The sequence below is a fragment of the Danio rerio genome, chromosome 8, assembly GCF_052040795.2.
Source record: "Danio rerio strain M-AB ecotype USA chromosome 8, GRCz13ab, whole genome shotgun sequence".
NCBI lineage: Eukaryota > Metazoa > Chordata > Actinopteri > Cypriniformes > Danionidae > Danio > Danio rerio.
The window spans coordinates 4,971,437-4,985,987 of record NC_141028.1 but is presented as its reverse complement, the minus strand read 5'-3'; the positions used below and the strand labels follow the sequence as shown (position 1 = coordinate 4,985,987).

Below are 14,551 nucleotides of genomic sequence, written 5' to 3'. Positions count from 1 at the left end.
TGTGAGTTACAAGGCAATCAGGCATGTCCTCATACTACCATAACAGAGTACAGCTAGCTCATACCCATATGATACAAAAACACCTTGTAAATTACCAAAACTGGTATGTGCACATACTGTACACTTGTTGAAAAATAAATCCTCTGACTTGTGCATTTCTGGCTTCACCAAAGAGGAAAAATAATCGAGACGCAAATCATGTTAGCAGCAGGAGATATAAATCTAACTTCCTTGTATACTTAACCATATTTTAATACTGCACCAGCAGACTGTCTCAATAAGGATGTATAAATGCATGTATACTATCTGCATGATTCACCAAAACTCTCAAAATAAAACACCAATTGCAGTGTTCTTATATATATATATAGTTTCTAATCTGTTTTGGTGTGACCATTTTTAGATTTCCATTTTCTTTCTATAAATATGAATGAATCAAATTTGTCTTCCAAAGTGCATTCAAATCTGCATGAACTTTACATTTTTCAACCTTACTCCTACTATTCACCATTTCTGTTTGTTGTCAACTCATTGCTAGAGCTACGTGGTTAAATATGTTACCCATGCTTAATATATTAATATAATTAATATTATATATAATATGTTAGTATTATTACCTAAAAAAAATGCAATCTGACAATTTAACCGGAAAACAAAAACAAACAGGAAGGGCATTTTTAGATTTCAGTTAAAGATTACAAGGACAAACCATTTTAATGGCATGCACAGATGTGTTGTTAACCACTAAACTAGCAATGTGAGCTAACAAAATCATAATTCATGTTATAACAATATCATGTTCCACAAAAGTTTAGCCATGAGTTTTTTTTTCAACCAAAGTTCTTAAATTAACCTTTTGTGCTAATTCTTTAGTTGCAATGGTAAAACAACAATAGAAATGTATAAACAAATGACTCCATTTTTGTCTACACTATACATGTATAAAGCAGTGCTTCCTCTAGGATTTTTTCCAGCTGTGGCGGCAGGCCTTTTTTTACACAGAGCTACCAACTCCCTGTGGCATTATTTCAATGACAAATTTCATGAGTGCAGTATTCGAAGTCGAGATCGCATTTATATAATAGCCTAAAGCATGTGGATCTCTTTGCTTGTGCGCCGATTTCCGCTGCTCGTGCACAAAACTTCTTGCACGCCCTCAAATATAAGCCACGTCAAGAGCGAGCAGATCTTCTTGTGCGCTCTTAAATAAATGCTGCTGAAGTGCGATTTTAGTGCGTTTATGTCTCCAGCATTTATTCGATTTGCTAGGAATATTCATGAATGTTTTCTAATAGACCTACAGAGCGATATTAATGCGTCCTGAAGTAGTGAAATGGCTACACGTCGTGTTTGCTGGCCTCATGCATCATGCACCTGTCAGTCAGTCGGCACGTAACGTTAAAGGGTTAAACAAATTACGCACAGCAATACTTATGATGTCTAATGTGAAACATCTTGATGGACAATGGCATTATCATCATAGGTGAAGGTTAATTAATTATTTATGAATAATTAATTGATTCATAACGAATTAAATATTTGTACCCTGCTGTTTCAACTACCTGACCCGCATGATCTCTGTTTTACCCATAAACAAATCATAAATAAATAAAGATAAGTTGCACACAAATTACCACCTGTCAATCACTTTTTCTGCCGGAGGTTGGTCTGTGTAAAAGGTACACAACCAACAGTATCTGAGGTTTTTCACTACAATTAGTGTGTGAAAAGTGTGTGAGTGAAAGATTGAAGCAGTGTACTTATGCTGTGACACATTACCTGATAGATTCAAAAGACCGAAGAGTTGTTAAATAGAGACAAGATTAAGTAAACATCATGTTTAACAAATATTAGTAAGACGCGATATGTATATATACAACAGTTCTGTCTGGATCTCGAATCTCATTTGCTGATAGCTGTGATCTATTTAAGTAATATCAGCATCCCTACACCTTTACCCCTTGTGTATAACTCTGCCCACACACAGCCAGCAACAAGCAGACACTTGTCTGCTTGTTGCTATTTATTTATGCGAAGATATTTATTCATGCGAAATAAATAAATATCGCAGTAGTGCGATATGGCTATATATCAGCACTGGAGGGAGGCATGCGTTGGCACGAGGACGTGCCTTATATATACAGTATATATATATATATATATATATATATATATATATATATATATATATATATATATATATATATATATATATATATATATAAATCAGAAATCAGTTGTAGGGATGCTCCCATTAAACATTTACGTTAATTGTACATGATCAACTGTTAATCGAAGGGATGCATTTACCGATTAATGTTATCAATGTTTTTTTTGTGTGTATCTTTAACGTTTTGCTGCATATATGTGCAACATGTATTTGTTAAAGAGGTCTTCGGGGTTTAAAAATGTCTTCAATCTCAAAATCTAAATATTAGGCCTTTTAAGTTTACTGAAATATTGTGTTGTCTACTCAACAAATATTGTTAAGTCATATTGTAAACAGGTCTTATTTTTCTTTGTTTGGGTTTTGGCCAGACTGGTTAGCAATGCATGAACCATTACCAACAATCTTTTTATTTAAAAAGATAATTTTAACTCCATTTTTCATAATGGTTTATTTATAGATTATAATCTTTTATTATTAATATATAAATGTACAAATTTTACAAATTTCCTTTTATAGGCCTAAACTTTTATTCATAATAATCTTAATGTCTTAGTCTATTTTTAAACTTGGTGAAACATGCAGAAACCCTTTGTTAACTCCACAACAGATCTAGTTTTGATGATTTAGTGTAGAACTAATGAACCAATCTTTTTTTCTATTAAAAAATTGTTATTAATGAATCTTGTAAAAGATTCCGATGGAGGAAATGAAAACACAGAAGCTGTACGGTAAAATCAGAAGCTCAAGACAATCTTTAAAATAATGACTTCTATTAAAAATGTTGACAGGTTTGTGATATAAGAATAACAGCAGAGCATTAATGCATATTTTCCATGCAGTGATCGATTTGAGATAGCCTAATATTTTTATTTGACGGAAGAAAAAACATAATTGGCAAAACAGCCTATGTCGGTTCTTGAAAAGGATTCAGTCAGTGTTTTCGTTTTGTAATCTAAATTAGTCATTTAAGTGAAATATCTATGGCAGGCCTGTTTATTTCGTTCTTTTTATTTAGTTTCTGTTTTTCTATGCTGTTGGAAACACTGCAGGTGTGTAAAGATGCTCTTTTCTGTATGTGTTTGTTCACATTAAAATAGTTTTTAATGCAATATTTAATGCATCACAAATAGACACACATTTTTTTATCAAATAATAATTTAATATTAATATGACCGGTTAACGGTTGTTAGTTAGGAAAGTAAATTAGATTAGTTATTAAAACTATTAGAAATGTGTTAAACTTATTTGTTAAACAGAAATCTGTGAAAAAAATATATACTGAGGGCTAATAGTTCACGAGGACTAAATTCTAAGTTGTCTGAAGTTGTCTGAAGTGTGTGTGTGTGTGTGTGTGTATGGGTGTGAGCTAGTTTACTCCATTACAATGGTTTTAGGAGATGCCGGATGCCTGAGTTAGGAGATGCCGGATGTCATTGTAATTCAAAGGCTTAATCATACTTGACGGTGTTTTCACATTTAATGTCAGGGACAGGTTTGCTGTGACGCTTGGGTTTAGGGGTGGGGTGGGTTTGTCTTTTCACTGCATAAAATATTGTTTAAAATACATTATATCTATGAAAGAGTCCTTGTAAACCACAGATATCAATGTGTGTATTTAAAGTAAGCATAAGTAACCAAATTGTTATTTTTTTACACTTATTTATTTCCACAGAAAAGGCAATAGCATAACATATGGAATTCATGCAGTTACTGAATTCATTTGGTCTCAATTGCTAAATACTTCATGCAAAAAAAGAACAATCGCATGCAGACACCTTATAAAATGTATTCAAATTCTTTCAGCTTGCAAACCTCAGATTATATTTACATATTATTGAAAAAACCAGTCGTATATATCATGAGCTTCTTTATATTCCCTATGGTGTGCTACATAATCACAGGCAGTGCATATAGCTAGAATGAACTCTTGGGTCTGCTGTATTAAATGAGGAGTTGCCACAAGATGTTTCCTCCAATCAAAGTATCTGCGATAGGCAACGTCATCTTTATCCAGCTGAAGCAGATATTCTGCCACTGACTTTGGATCTGGAAAGTCCTCCACATGAATAAAGGAGTCTCTAGGATAAAAGTTTTCATAGTTCTTTCTTGGAGGACCCAAAACCACAGGAACAGTTCCTACAGAAAGAGGACCGTTGATCTTTTCTGTAAAATAATCCTCGTGAATGGAGTTCTCGAAAGAGAGGTAAAATTTGCAGCTAGCGAGGGTAGGATAGTACTGATTGTAATCCAAAAACTTAGCATAAGCCTTTCCAAACAGAGTGACATTTATGTGTTTGCTGAACTCTTCAAAAAACTTCTTCCTTGTGCCCACACCTGTCCATTCAAGATTGTTACTTACAATCCAGCAAACCAGTTTGTCCTTTTTTGGGATTACAAAATCCTCCTCTGGTTTCTTCCTGGTTTTCAAACGCAACCGTACAAGAATATCAGAATCATGTCTGTAGCTGAGGGTGAGATTGAAGAGGTTTTCCAGACCGGGTATTTTTGCTGTGTTGGTCGGTGATTCTACATTAAACCAAATCCATCTCTGGAACCGAGGGCGAGGAGATGGGGGGAGATTAGACAGATCCCAGTGGATGCCTCTGTGAAAGATGAGGACATCGTCGGATTTGTCGTAGAGTGATCTATTATCCGTCAAATGACAACCATCAATGTCATAAATGGTTTTGCAGTCACTGAAATCAAAATAGTAATTTTGAGGCCAGAACCACAACAGAAGGATAGGTTTTTCTTTTGGTGTACCAGTTGGAGAGTCACTTTTCTCGCCAAAGTAACGTTCTATGTATTGTTTCGGGTTTGTTTGTGGAGCTGGACAGTTCTTTGGAGTTGATGACCAGCAGTAGAGGATTGTCAGAGAGACTAGTCCTGCCACTACCATCATAGTAACCAGACGAGGCAGTGAAACTCCTGTTAAAGTTACCATTTTGTGATCTAAAGAAAATCATTAAAAGAAATGTTTAGTTTTGATCAGGAGCAGTAAAATAATAAAAAAAATTAACAACATTGCTTTATTAAGGTTTGTAAACTTTAAACAATAAGCTACGTTAATGACTTGATTCATAACATCATTAATAAAAATATTAATACATAATAGTTAATCATGCATTAAAAAATAAATGATCAGTTTGCTTTTGACTTAAAGCCTTTAAAATTTTACTTAATAAAGATTACAGTTGTATTACACAAATCAATTTCAGAATTACTCCTTACCTTATTTAAGATGAGAGAAGGGAAGAGAGAAGCTCCTATGGACAGATGTGTGTGAGCTTCTACCAAGAGAGGAAATGTGTGTGACTGTATTCACGTTTATAAGATCTGGCTTGGAAGCCAATCATTATTCAGTAGGTAAATAATAGTCACGTGTCCACTTTTGATGCATTTGGCTCCATTTTATAAACAAAACACCCAAACCGGTTTAGCAGCAACTGGCAGTTTGATTGGCAAAGTATGGCATCTGCCTTAACTGGAGTTATAATTATCATTTCAACAACATTGTCATTTAAAGCAACCGTTTTTGATGCACTTTACAATACAATTTAGTGTACTGGGCATCTGTTGATTTTACATGTGCACTTTGCTTGTATTTGGGTTTAAAAGTCTTGTGTGTTTGTGTGTTTGCTTTTAATAAGGTTTTCTTTTATGAATAAATAATATCAGACCAAATAACAGAACAAGGTATCTAACTATTTCACATGTAAACCACCATTTCTAAACTATGCTGGAATGCATTTCCAAATAAATCTCAAGCCAAGACAACCATAAAAATAAAGTTGACTATACAAATGTCATGAACTTCACAAAGATTGTTAGCCAATTAAAATATTTATAGAAATGGGCATAAATTTAGTTGTCTACTCTAGACATGGTAAGTTGGCACAGTAAGCTTGTCACAGCTCATTGCTAAAATCTAATGACCACACAGTTCAGGATAGGAATGATAACTGGGTTCAAGGTTTGCCGTGGTTTGAAAAAGTCAAGGTTTTAAAACTGAACATTTTCTGTTGTTCCGTTTTTATGGTATATGTAAAAACATTTTTATGTGTTTATCATTTACTATTTTATTTCGTTTTTTTAAAAGCAACTGTATCTCCCGCAGAAAAAGACCCTAGATATCAGGGGTGAGGCCAGAAATTTTAAAGAGGGTCGACCTTGGTGAAATAGGCTAGAGCTCAGCGCCTACGCTTGTTGTAATAATAAAAAAACCTCTGTTATTATAAAATAAAGATTTTGGCTATTTTTAGGAATGTCCAAACAACTGAGTACAATTCCTCCTGCTTAACTAAATGTGCATTATGCACACAGATTTGGGAAATATGTTTTAGGCTACATGTATACTAGGGGTGTGAACCTAATGTTCTCACTATTAGGGCTGCAACTAACAATTATTTTAATAATCGATTAATCTGTCGATAATTTTTTTTTTTTGTGTTAACCGAATCGGATAAAAATGCATTAATTTCCAACCGTTTATTCAAAAAAGCTCATCCCTGAGCTATAATGCGAGATAGTCGTCGCCATGTTTACTTGTGGCTGAACGTTTGCCTCATTAATAGAAAGCAGAGCACGCAGAAAAAAACAGCTAAAAAAATAAGCACTTTTCCGACGATCCCTTACTGAGAGCTCTGCTCAGCGCTAGACACCCCTCCAAAGATTTTCTCAGTTGACGCTCTAAAGGTAAACGAGCTAACGGTAACTTGTCTTGCTTGTCAAGCTGGATAATGAGTAAAACATCAGCACCAGGGACGTTCCCCACTTAAAAGCGGAACAAAAGTAAGACACTGCTGTTGAACTTTTTTCTTCCTTAGACCTGTCTATGAGGTGCCGAACTCTGTATCAGTGCGTAATAGGGGTGTAACGATACACAAAAGGCACGGTTCGGTTCGGTTCACGGTTTTGGGGCCACGGTTCGGTTCGGTACGGTTCGGTTTCTGTTTGCTGTGGGGTTAGGGTTGATGTCATGTTAACAGCAATGCTAAGGGACAATTCACTTAATAACAAGAACATCTTAACTTTTTCTTTATTAACTTTGTCATCGCAAGTTCACAGAGTAAGTTACCACAGTAACTGACTCGGAGTTAAAGTTACCTCTCTTTCAGAAACAGGCTTGACCTACCCTACTTTCTCCAGTTTAACAAACCTGTCATTTTAAATTGGAAAACCCAGAGTTTCTCTCATTTCAGGGTTAAAATACTCTGAGTTTTCACTTAAAGGTGCAGTAGGTGATCTGCCAAAAAGCTAACCGCTTAGCATATTATCTTTGGACGGCGGGGAGGGACTGTGATTCAAAGCCACACCCTCTGAAATCGCGAGCGCGCGCAACAGCCGACAGACAACCCACTAGTTCAGGTCATTCGCCAGTTAGTGCCAGCACCGTGCAGGAATTACATTTATTATACTTAGCCACACTTACATGCTATTTCAGAGCGAATATTCAGAGTAGCGTGGTAAACAGTATAGGAAGGCTGTCATTGTTCAAAAATGACCCAATGTGAATATAAAAGCAACTTCAGCTCAATAAAGCAGGCTAGGCGGAATAGCGCTGTTTACTGGTGTTTTGTTGTTAAACTAAATATAAATCTACATTATAGATGCTGTTAAAGGACCTTATGAAACTGAATATAATCACATCAGTCTTTCACCAGGAGATTTCAGTGGCTGAACAACACGTCTGTGCATAGAAGTCATTCATAACACAACACAATCTAACATAAAATAGTTTCAAAACAGAACATTACCTGTCTAACAGTAATACTTCAGTCATGGTGTCGTCCTTCCTCCATCGTGCTAAAGTAACTCCAATATTGATTCAGGTATTTAAAAGTTTTAATTCAGCTTTTGATTTCTCCCGGTCCGTCTCGTGACCGCGCGGCCGCTTTAAGGGCGAATTATACCCGCGCCCGGCTTTACAGTTATCGGCCCGAGCTCGGCTGTCCTTCGGCACCTCCGGCTCCGACTCGGCATCTGCGAGCGGCCTGCAGCTCGCTCGCGCGCATGTGTTTGTGATGCAGACGGGCACGCGCTAATGGAGGATCTGCGTGAACACATGCAGAAGTCGGAATCTACATTTGCTGACAGACAGTCTGATCTGCCTATCGGAATTAAGGGAGATAACGGTCCGACTCTATTTAATTGGATGAACATTTTTTTGTTTTATGCTTTACCCTGAATAAAAAAATACATATAAACACATTTAGATCATTTACTGTAATCATTACTATTGGACTGTGAAGAGACTTTCAACCAGCACAACAAAAAATGTTTCTAAAGATAATCACCTACTGCACCTTTAACCTCCTTTCTGAAACAGGCCCAATGTGGCATCACACGCACACAAGTAAACAAATCCCACTTGAGCAGATGACATGATTAAGATGAATTCTGTGCTTTCCATGTTATTTACGCTGTGCATCGATAATTAGCCTTTATGTGCATTTGTATGTGTTGATTATTGTTATTTATTCACGTGAACACTTCATGTTTGGTGTGAACGGCATAAAAGCAGGATTTATTTACTTTTTTCCCTGGCTCCACTGATTTCTGTCAGATTCATGCAGCATTTTACAATAAGCTCACTCTCTCTCTTGGTGAGACATGCTGCTCAGTTGTGAGTGCACGGATCAGAGCAGAATTTCACTGCATGTGATATGCAAAAAAAGGACAGGTCGTTATGTAAATGAGATAACACTTTTCTCGTTTGATTAATAAAATAACAAAATATGATATGCACCTGTTCTGTGGGGAAGAACTTTATTTGTTTTTTGTTGTCATCTGGTGCTATATAAAGTAAATAAAATTTAGATAACTTTTAAGGGGGCAGAGTGACCCTTCCTCCCTCTTCTTCTTCCTTCCTCCTTCTCCTGAAACTATTTTTAAAGTGTATGTCCTCCTAAGCCTTTCATGCTTCAAACTTTTGTCAAACCTTCAAACTGTTCTGACTCTGGTTTCTATATCTTTTCTAACTGATCCGACTTTGGGATTTCCGAAAAACGACCCAGAAAATTCCCAAAAGCCCCTTTACATTGGGTCAAACTTTGTGAGCTCATAACTTTGCATCAGACTGTCTGACTTATGGCTGAGCTCATTTAACTCAGTCTAGCCAGCAGCTAACCACTGATGACCTTTAAACTTACTAGCCACTCCCTAGCAACCACTTATGACACCCTAGCAACTGTCCATAGACTTCCATTGTAAAAGACTGCTATTGACTTAACATCGAGTCAACTTTTGTAAGCTCATAACTCTGCATCAGACTGTCCTACAGACTAGAGTCTGGCCTCATTCAACTCCGTCTAGCCAGCAGCCAATCACTAATGACCTTACTTACTAGCCACTCCCTAGCAACCAATTTCAGCACCCTAGCAACTGTTCCAGCGACTTCTAACACATGCTAGTAGTTTCAACATGCTACTGACATGCTAATCTTGCAAGATTCATGCTAATTACATGCTAGTCATGCTAGCACAAGCTAATTCATGCTAACAACATGCAAATTCATAATAGAAACAAGCTGATTCATGCTAGAAACATGCCTATTCATGCCAGAATCATGCTAACAACATGTTAATTCATAATAGAAACATGCTACCAACATGCTAATTCATGCTAGACTGGCTTGTTATACTATACAGTGGTTTAATGGTTGACTGCAGGGATCTTAAACATTCTTTTAGTCAATTTGATACTATTTCAAACTAAATAAACTACTTCTTACAGGCTTTTTCAAGCCACCATAAAGTTTGTCCTCAAACTTTAATATCTAGTTTAAATACCGTATTTAACATTAGAAGGATATTATCCAGCTGCAGATTTATATTTTCTTATGTTTAAATGTTTTTTGTTTGGTTTTAAATACACTGTTGCACTAAATAATTCTAAATTTTAAGATACAGTAATATTTTATTTGTATTTTGTGGGTCTTATCTTCTGCCATTAAATTTCACTGGGTTGGGTTGCTATGTATTATGAAATATGTTAATTTTAAGTTCACGCAAATCACCTCTTCATGCACTCTTGATGACAAGAGATGGAGCAAGAGCACATCCGGGCAATTGAATTGTACTCGGCACGATGTGTTGAATTGAAATTGGCACAGTACTTTGGCATTTAACTGCTGACGTTTTACAAGAACTAAAGAATGCAAGATTGAGAAAGAGCCAGGGAGATAAAAGACAGTTAAAGAATGCGCAAGGAGTGTCACACGCCATTTATTTAACTCAGAAACAACCCACACAATCAAAATATTATTTGACAATACAAAAAGTTGCTTTAGTGGTTGGCCATGAAATATAGTTGTTGGGTAAACCCTGCCACCTGGCAGAAGCATAAATCAGGATACAGTATATGACAGACAGAGCAGCTTACTGTTTGTGATACTGAAGATAATTCAAAAGTTAAAGGGGACCTATTTTTCCAATTTTTAAGACTTAAGATACGCGTTTTGTGTCTCCAGAATGTGTCCGCAAAGTTTCTGCTTCAAATGCCTATCAGATTATTTATTAAACTTTTGTGTATATTGGAAATTTGAGCTGTTGTTGTTGTTGCCTGTGCCTTTAATGCAATTGAGATGGTTGTCCTCACCCACCATTTCCACGTGCGTGACCGAGCCAAAGGTAATTGTGATTACAGTTATGAACAAAATAATTGTGATTATGATTTCTCCTTATGCCTTATATAGTTCGGTAAAATCGTACTAGAGTTTTTTTCCCTTTTGGTGTGGTTCGTTTAGGCAGGTGTGAATGTAGCAATCTTACTCGAGTGTGTGTGTGTGTGTGTGTGGTCACGTGATTTGCGTTTTTAGGCGTGTACTAGAATGAACGGAGAACTTTTCAGAACCGCTAAATAAAACGCCAGTGTGTTTCCCGCAATTTCTTTGCGCCTCCCTTCCGTTTCTTCTCTCTGACTCTCGACTATTTTGACAAATACACACAGACAATGCACGCTCACACAGAGCCCAAAATACTGGGAGTTTGTGATTGAGCCAGCCCAATGTCAATTAAGAAAAGAAAAATTGGGCTGCAGAGTGTCACATGGGCCGGCCCGGTCTGTCTGTCCGGAAAAAAAAGCATCTTACTTTCAGATAGTCACAGATCACAGCATCGTCAATTAATAAGGCAGAAAAAAACTTTAGGCTGCTAAGCCTTTTATGGGCCGATCAGATCTAAAACAATGATCAGCCCTGCCCAAAAAGTGCGTCGGCCCAGCGGGAAACTGCCCGGTCTGCCAGATGGCCAGTCCGCCCCTGGCCATTCGACCACTGTTCTATCGGATGGAACAGATTTGGTGTGTTTCTGCTGCTAGTCGGCACCACTCTCCCCGCACATTTTGCAGAGCACCGAAACAATAAATTTTATCGGAACTTAAAAAACGGAACCACTTCCAAACCACTGCATTAGTCTTTCCTCTCTTATCAACTAAGTAGTCTGCATTCTAACTCGAGGGCTCTCATTTTGTAGCTAAAACTTCTTGCGATGGAGCGAACTGCTGAGCGCTGGCAGCAGCGTGCCTACTGTATGATGTACGTCATCACGCAAGTGACATGATCATGCTCTTTACATACGGCTAAGCACTGAAAATTATTGAATCATTGAGACAAATGATTCAATGTATAAGATATTTTATATATTCATATATATTAATTTCTGTACAATTTAAAACGGCATCTTTGGATATATTTTCTGCTGGAGATACTGTTGTCCTAAAAAACAAAAATCAAAAATGTAAATGAAAAAATATTACACATACCTTACGAACAATATTACAGAAAATGTTGACGTTTTAAAACCTTGACTTTTCCAAATCGCGGTATACCTTGAAAACAGTTATCGTCCTATGCCTAAATAGGACTGGCATGTGCTATTCATTTAATTATTCTTTAATGATAATTACTGAACACCGTTGTCTTTGTCTACTATTGAAGAAATATTACAGTATTCTGCTAGAGCGTTCGTTGTACATGGTGCAATTCTGGTGCCTCTGTCTCAGTATACTCCATAACGTGAGATCATTCACATCAAATATTAACCCAGTGATCAAGTTACACTCACAGGACACAAAACTTACTCGTAATGACAAAAGTAAATATGCTTGTTGGTCAAACATTTCATCTGTGTGCAGTGCGCACACTTCCCCCCAAGAGTGTTCACATGAGGAAACTACAAAGCGTGACAAACAATGCCTTATTATAGGGTGAAGTATTTTTCACATCTGCTTTGTTTGCTTGATTTAAATAGTCAGCAAAACCTGCTTCTGTATGTAACATCACTGTCAAGTTACTTGTCCAATTGATTAAATAGATTTTCACTTACCTCTGTAGAGCATTCACTTGTCAAGGACAAACATTAAGGTGGAGCCATGCAGGGTGACCGGTGCTGCTGCTCATGAGCTGGCTCTGAATTGACTGTTTGATAAGAAAGGTTTTGGTTTTTTAAGCTGATGAATATTAAATGTAATCAAATAACAGCATGGAAATGATGTCACTGAAGTTTCGTCTTGCTCAGAGTAAACATTCAGAACTTGATTTACCTTATCGCTTCATTTTACATTAGTTTTTGATATGCATTTAATTCATAGCTTTTTTAAACTTGACATCACAGCTTGATCATCTTAAAAACCCAAATGTAGAAAACTAATCTCACACTGATGCAGGGCAAGATGTTGTGCGGTTTCACTTTTCACATGGGTATAAGTGCACTTTTGAAAGTAGCGAATTTGAAAGTGAAAGCAAACCATTCAAAATAAATCCGTATTGTTTGCATTATTAAAAACATAAAGCCACAGTGACCGCGAGTCTGTCATAAAGCCATCAGTTTGATTTACCTTTTTTAGTTTTTTTTTTTTTCATTGATGGAACGTTTTTTGTTTACGATGTCACCGCTTTTGTACATCCTCATGCGAAGAGGGCATTGTTTACTATAAAGAACTAGCTCACTTCCACAATGCAAAATGTCCTTATATTCTCACCTCTTGTCATCCAAGATGTTAATTTCTTTCTTCAGTCAAAAAGAAGAGTTTTTGAGGAAAACATGCAGGATTTTTCTCCATTTTGCGCTCTTCTTTGCTACTTAGTGTTAGGGATGTGGCGAGATCTCCTGTTACGAGATCAGGTAACAGCTTTTTTTTTCCGTGTTATTCATTCACAAGCAGAGGCTGCTTTAACTGGCACCACACAAAATCATAGGCGTTACCAAGCGATGGAATAGCACTTTAGATATGCTGAAAGTCATAATTGTAGTGTAAACAAATTAAATTAAGACTTAAGAATAAAATTGCAATACAGATTTGTAAATGCCTATGGCATTTATCCATATTTTGTGACATGATATGCTATACTCATGCCTGTGTTGTCTTCATCATCATCACTGAACACACAATAATGCTGTCCTGGAAAAGTTTTCTCTCCATTTAGTTTGCGGTATCAAATTCCAACTCTGTCCATCATATAAGTTCTTACATTCAGGGGCATGAGTAAATTAGGGTTAGGCGATGTCTAATGTGAAATCACGATGGACGATGGCAGAAACATTGTAGGCGGCGGTGCATGAATTATTTATAAATAATTAACTAATTCATAATAAATTAATTATTTGTAGCCTACAGTTTCAACTACCTGACTCACATGGTCTACACACAAATTACCACCTGTCAATCACCTTTTCCCCGGGACTCTGGCATGAATAGGCAGAGTGATCTGTGTCATAATGACGTCGACAAACTTGGTTGGTAAAAAGGTCCACAACCAACAGGAACCAACGAACAGTATCTGAGGTTTACAGTAGAATTACCAAGTACAAGCGTGAAAGCGAAATATTAAAGCAGTGTACTGACGCTGTGATGTTACCTGATAGATTCAAAAGACCAAAGAGTCGTTATATAGAGACCAGATTAATTAAATATCACATTTAACAACTATTGTGAGACGTATTCCAGCGGTACTGCACTCTGGGGTTTTGGGTTTAAAGCACCCTCTGATTGCTGGAGCTCAGACGCACGCATATGCTGCAGCCAATGCCAGAGAGTGTGTGTGTGGTCATGTGATGTGCATTTTCAGGGGTGTAGTCTGGTCCATGTCTATTGGCCGTCGACCCAACCCTAGTATGAATTGTTGCTCAATGAAAATGAAACTGTTGAAGTCAAAAATTAAATAAGGAAGGAGTTAGATTTCACGTGTGAAATTACACAGGGTAGAAGCCACTGCATAGAATTAATTAAAATACACTACCTGACAGAAGTCTTGACGTCTATTTCAGTTTTTAGAGCAACATATAATAATAATAATAATAATAATAATAATAATAATAATAATAATAATAATAATAAGACTTCTCGTTGATCATTTGTAAAAGTGGCAGAAGGTGGATATTT

General features: G+C 36.7%; 4 protein-coding genes across 6 annotated transcripts in view; 2 read left to right on the top strand and 2 right to left on the bottom strand.

Annotated features, from left to right (window-relative positions):
- fut9b.1 (fucosyltransferase 9b, tandem duplicate 1) overlaps positions 1-14,551 on the top strand; it is a 207,687-nt gene that overhangs the window by 29,727 nt on the left and 163,409 nt on the right.
- Positions 1-14,551, top strand: part of fut9b.3 (fucosyltransferase 9b, tandem duplicate 3) — a 163,559-nt gene that overhangs the window by 29,699 nt on the left and 119,309 nt on the right.
- Positions 1-14,551, bottom strand: part of fut9b.6 (fucosyltransferase 9b, tandem duplicate 6) — a 57,317-nt gene that overhangs the window by 26,958 nt on the left and 15,808 nt on the right. The window contains exons 1-2 of one of the 3 annotated variants that reach the window (XM_087263318.1): positions 13,007-13,291; positions 12,496-12,587 (exon numbers count right to left, since the gene is read on the bottom strand). The gene's annotated coding sequence lies outside the window, so the exon portion shown is untranslated. 3 annotated transcript variants of the gene reach the window in all.
- On the bottom strand, positions 3,816-5,453 carry fut9b.4 (fucosyltransferase 9b, tandem duplicate 4). Its single transcript, NM_001039834.2, is given in 2 exon segments — positions 3,816-5,122; positions 5,402-5,453. A coding segment is annotated over 1 exon segment (1,068 nt). The 5' UTR covers positions 5,070-5,122; positions 5,402-5,453; the 3' UTR covers positions 3,816-4,001.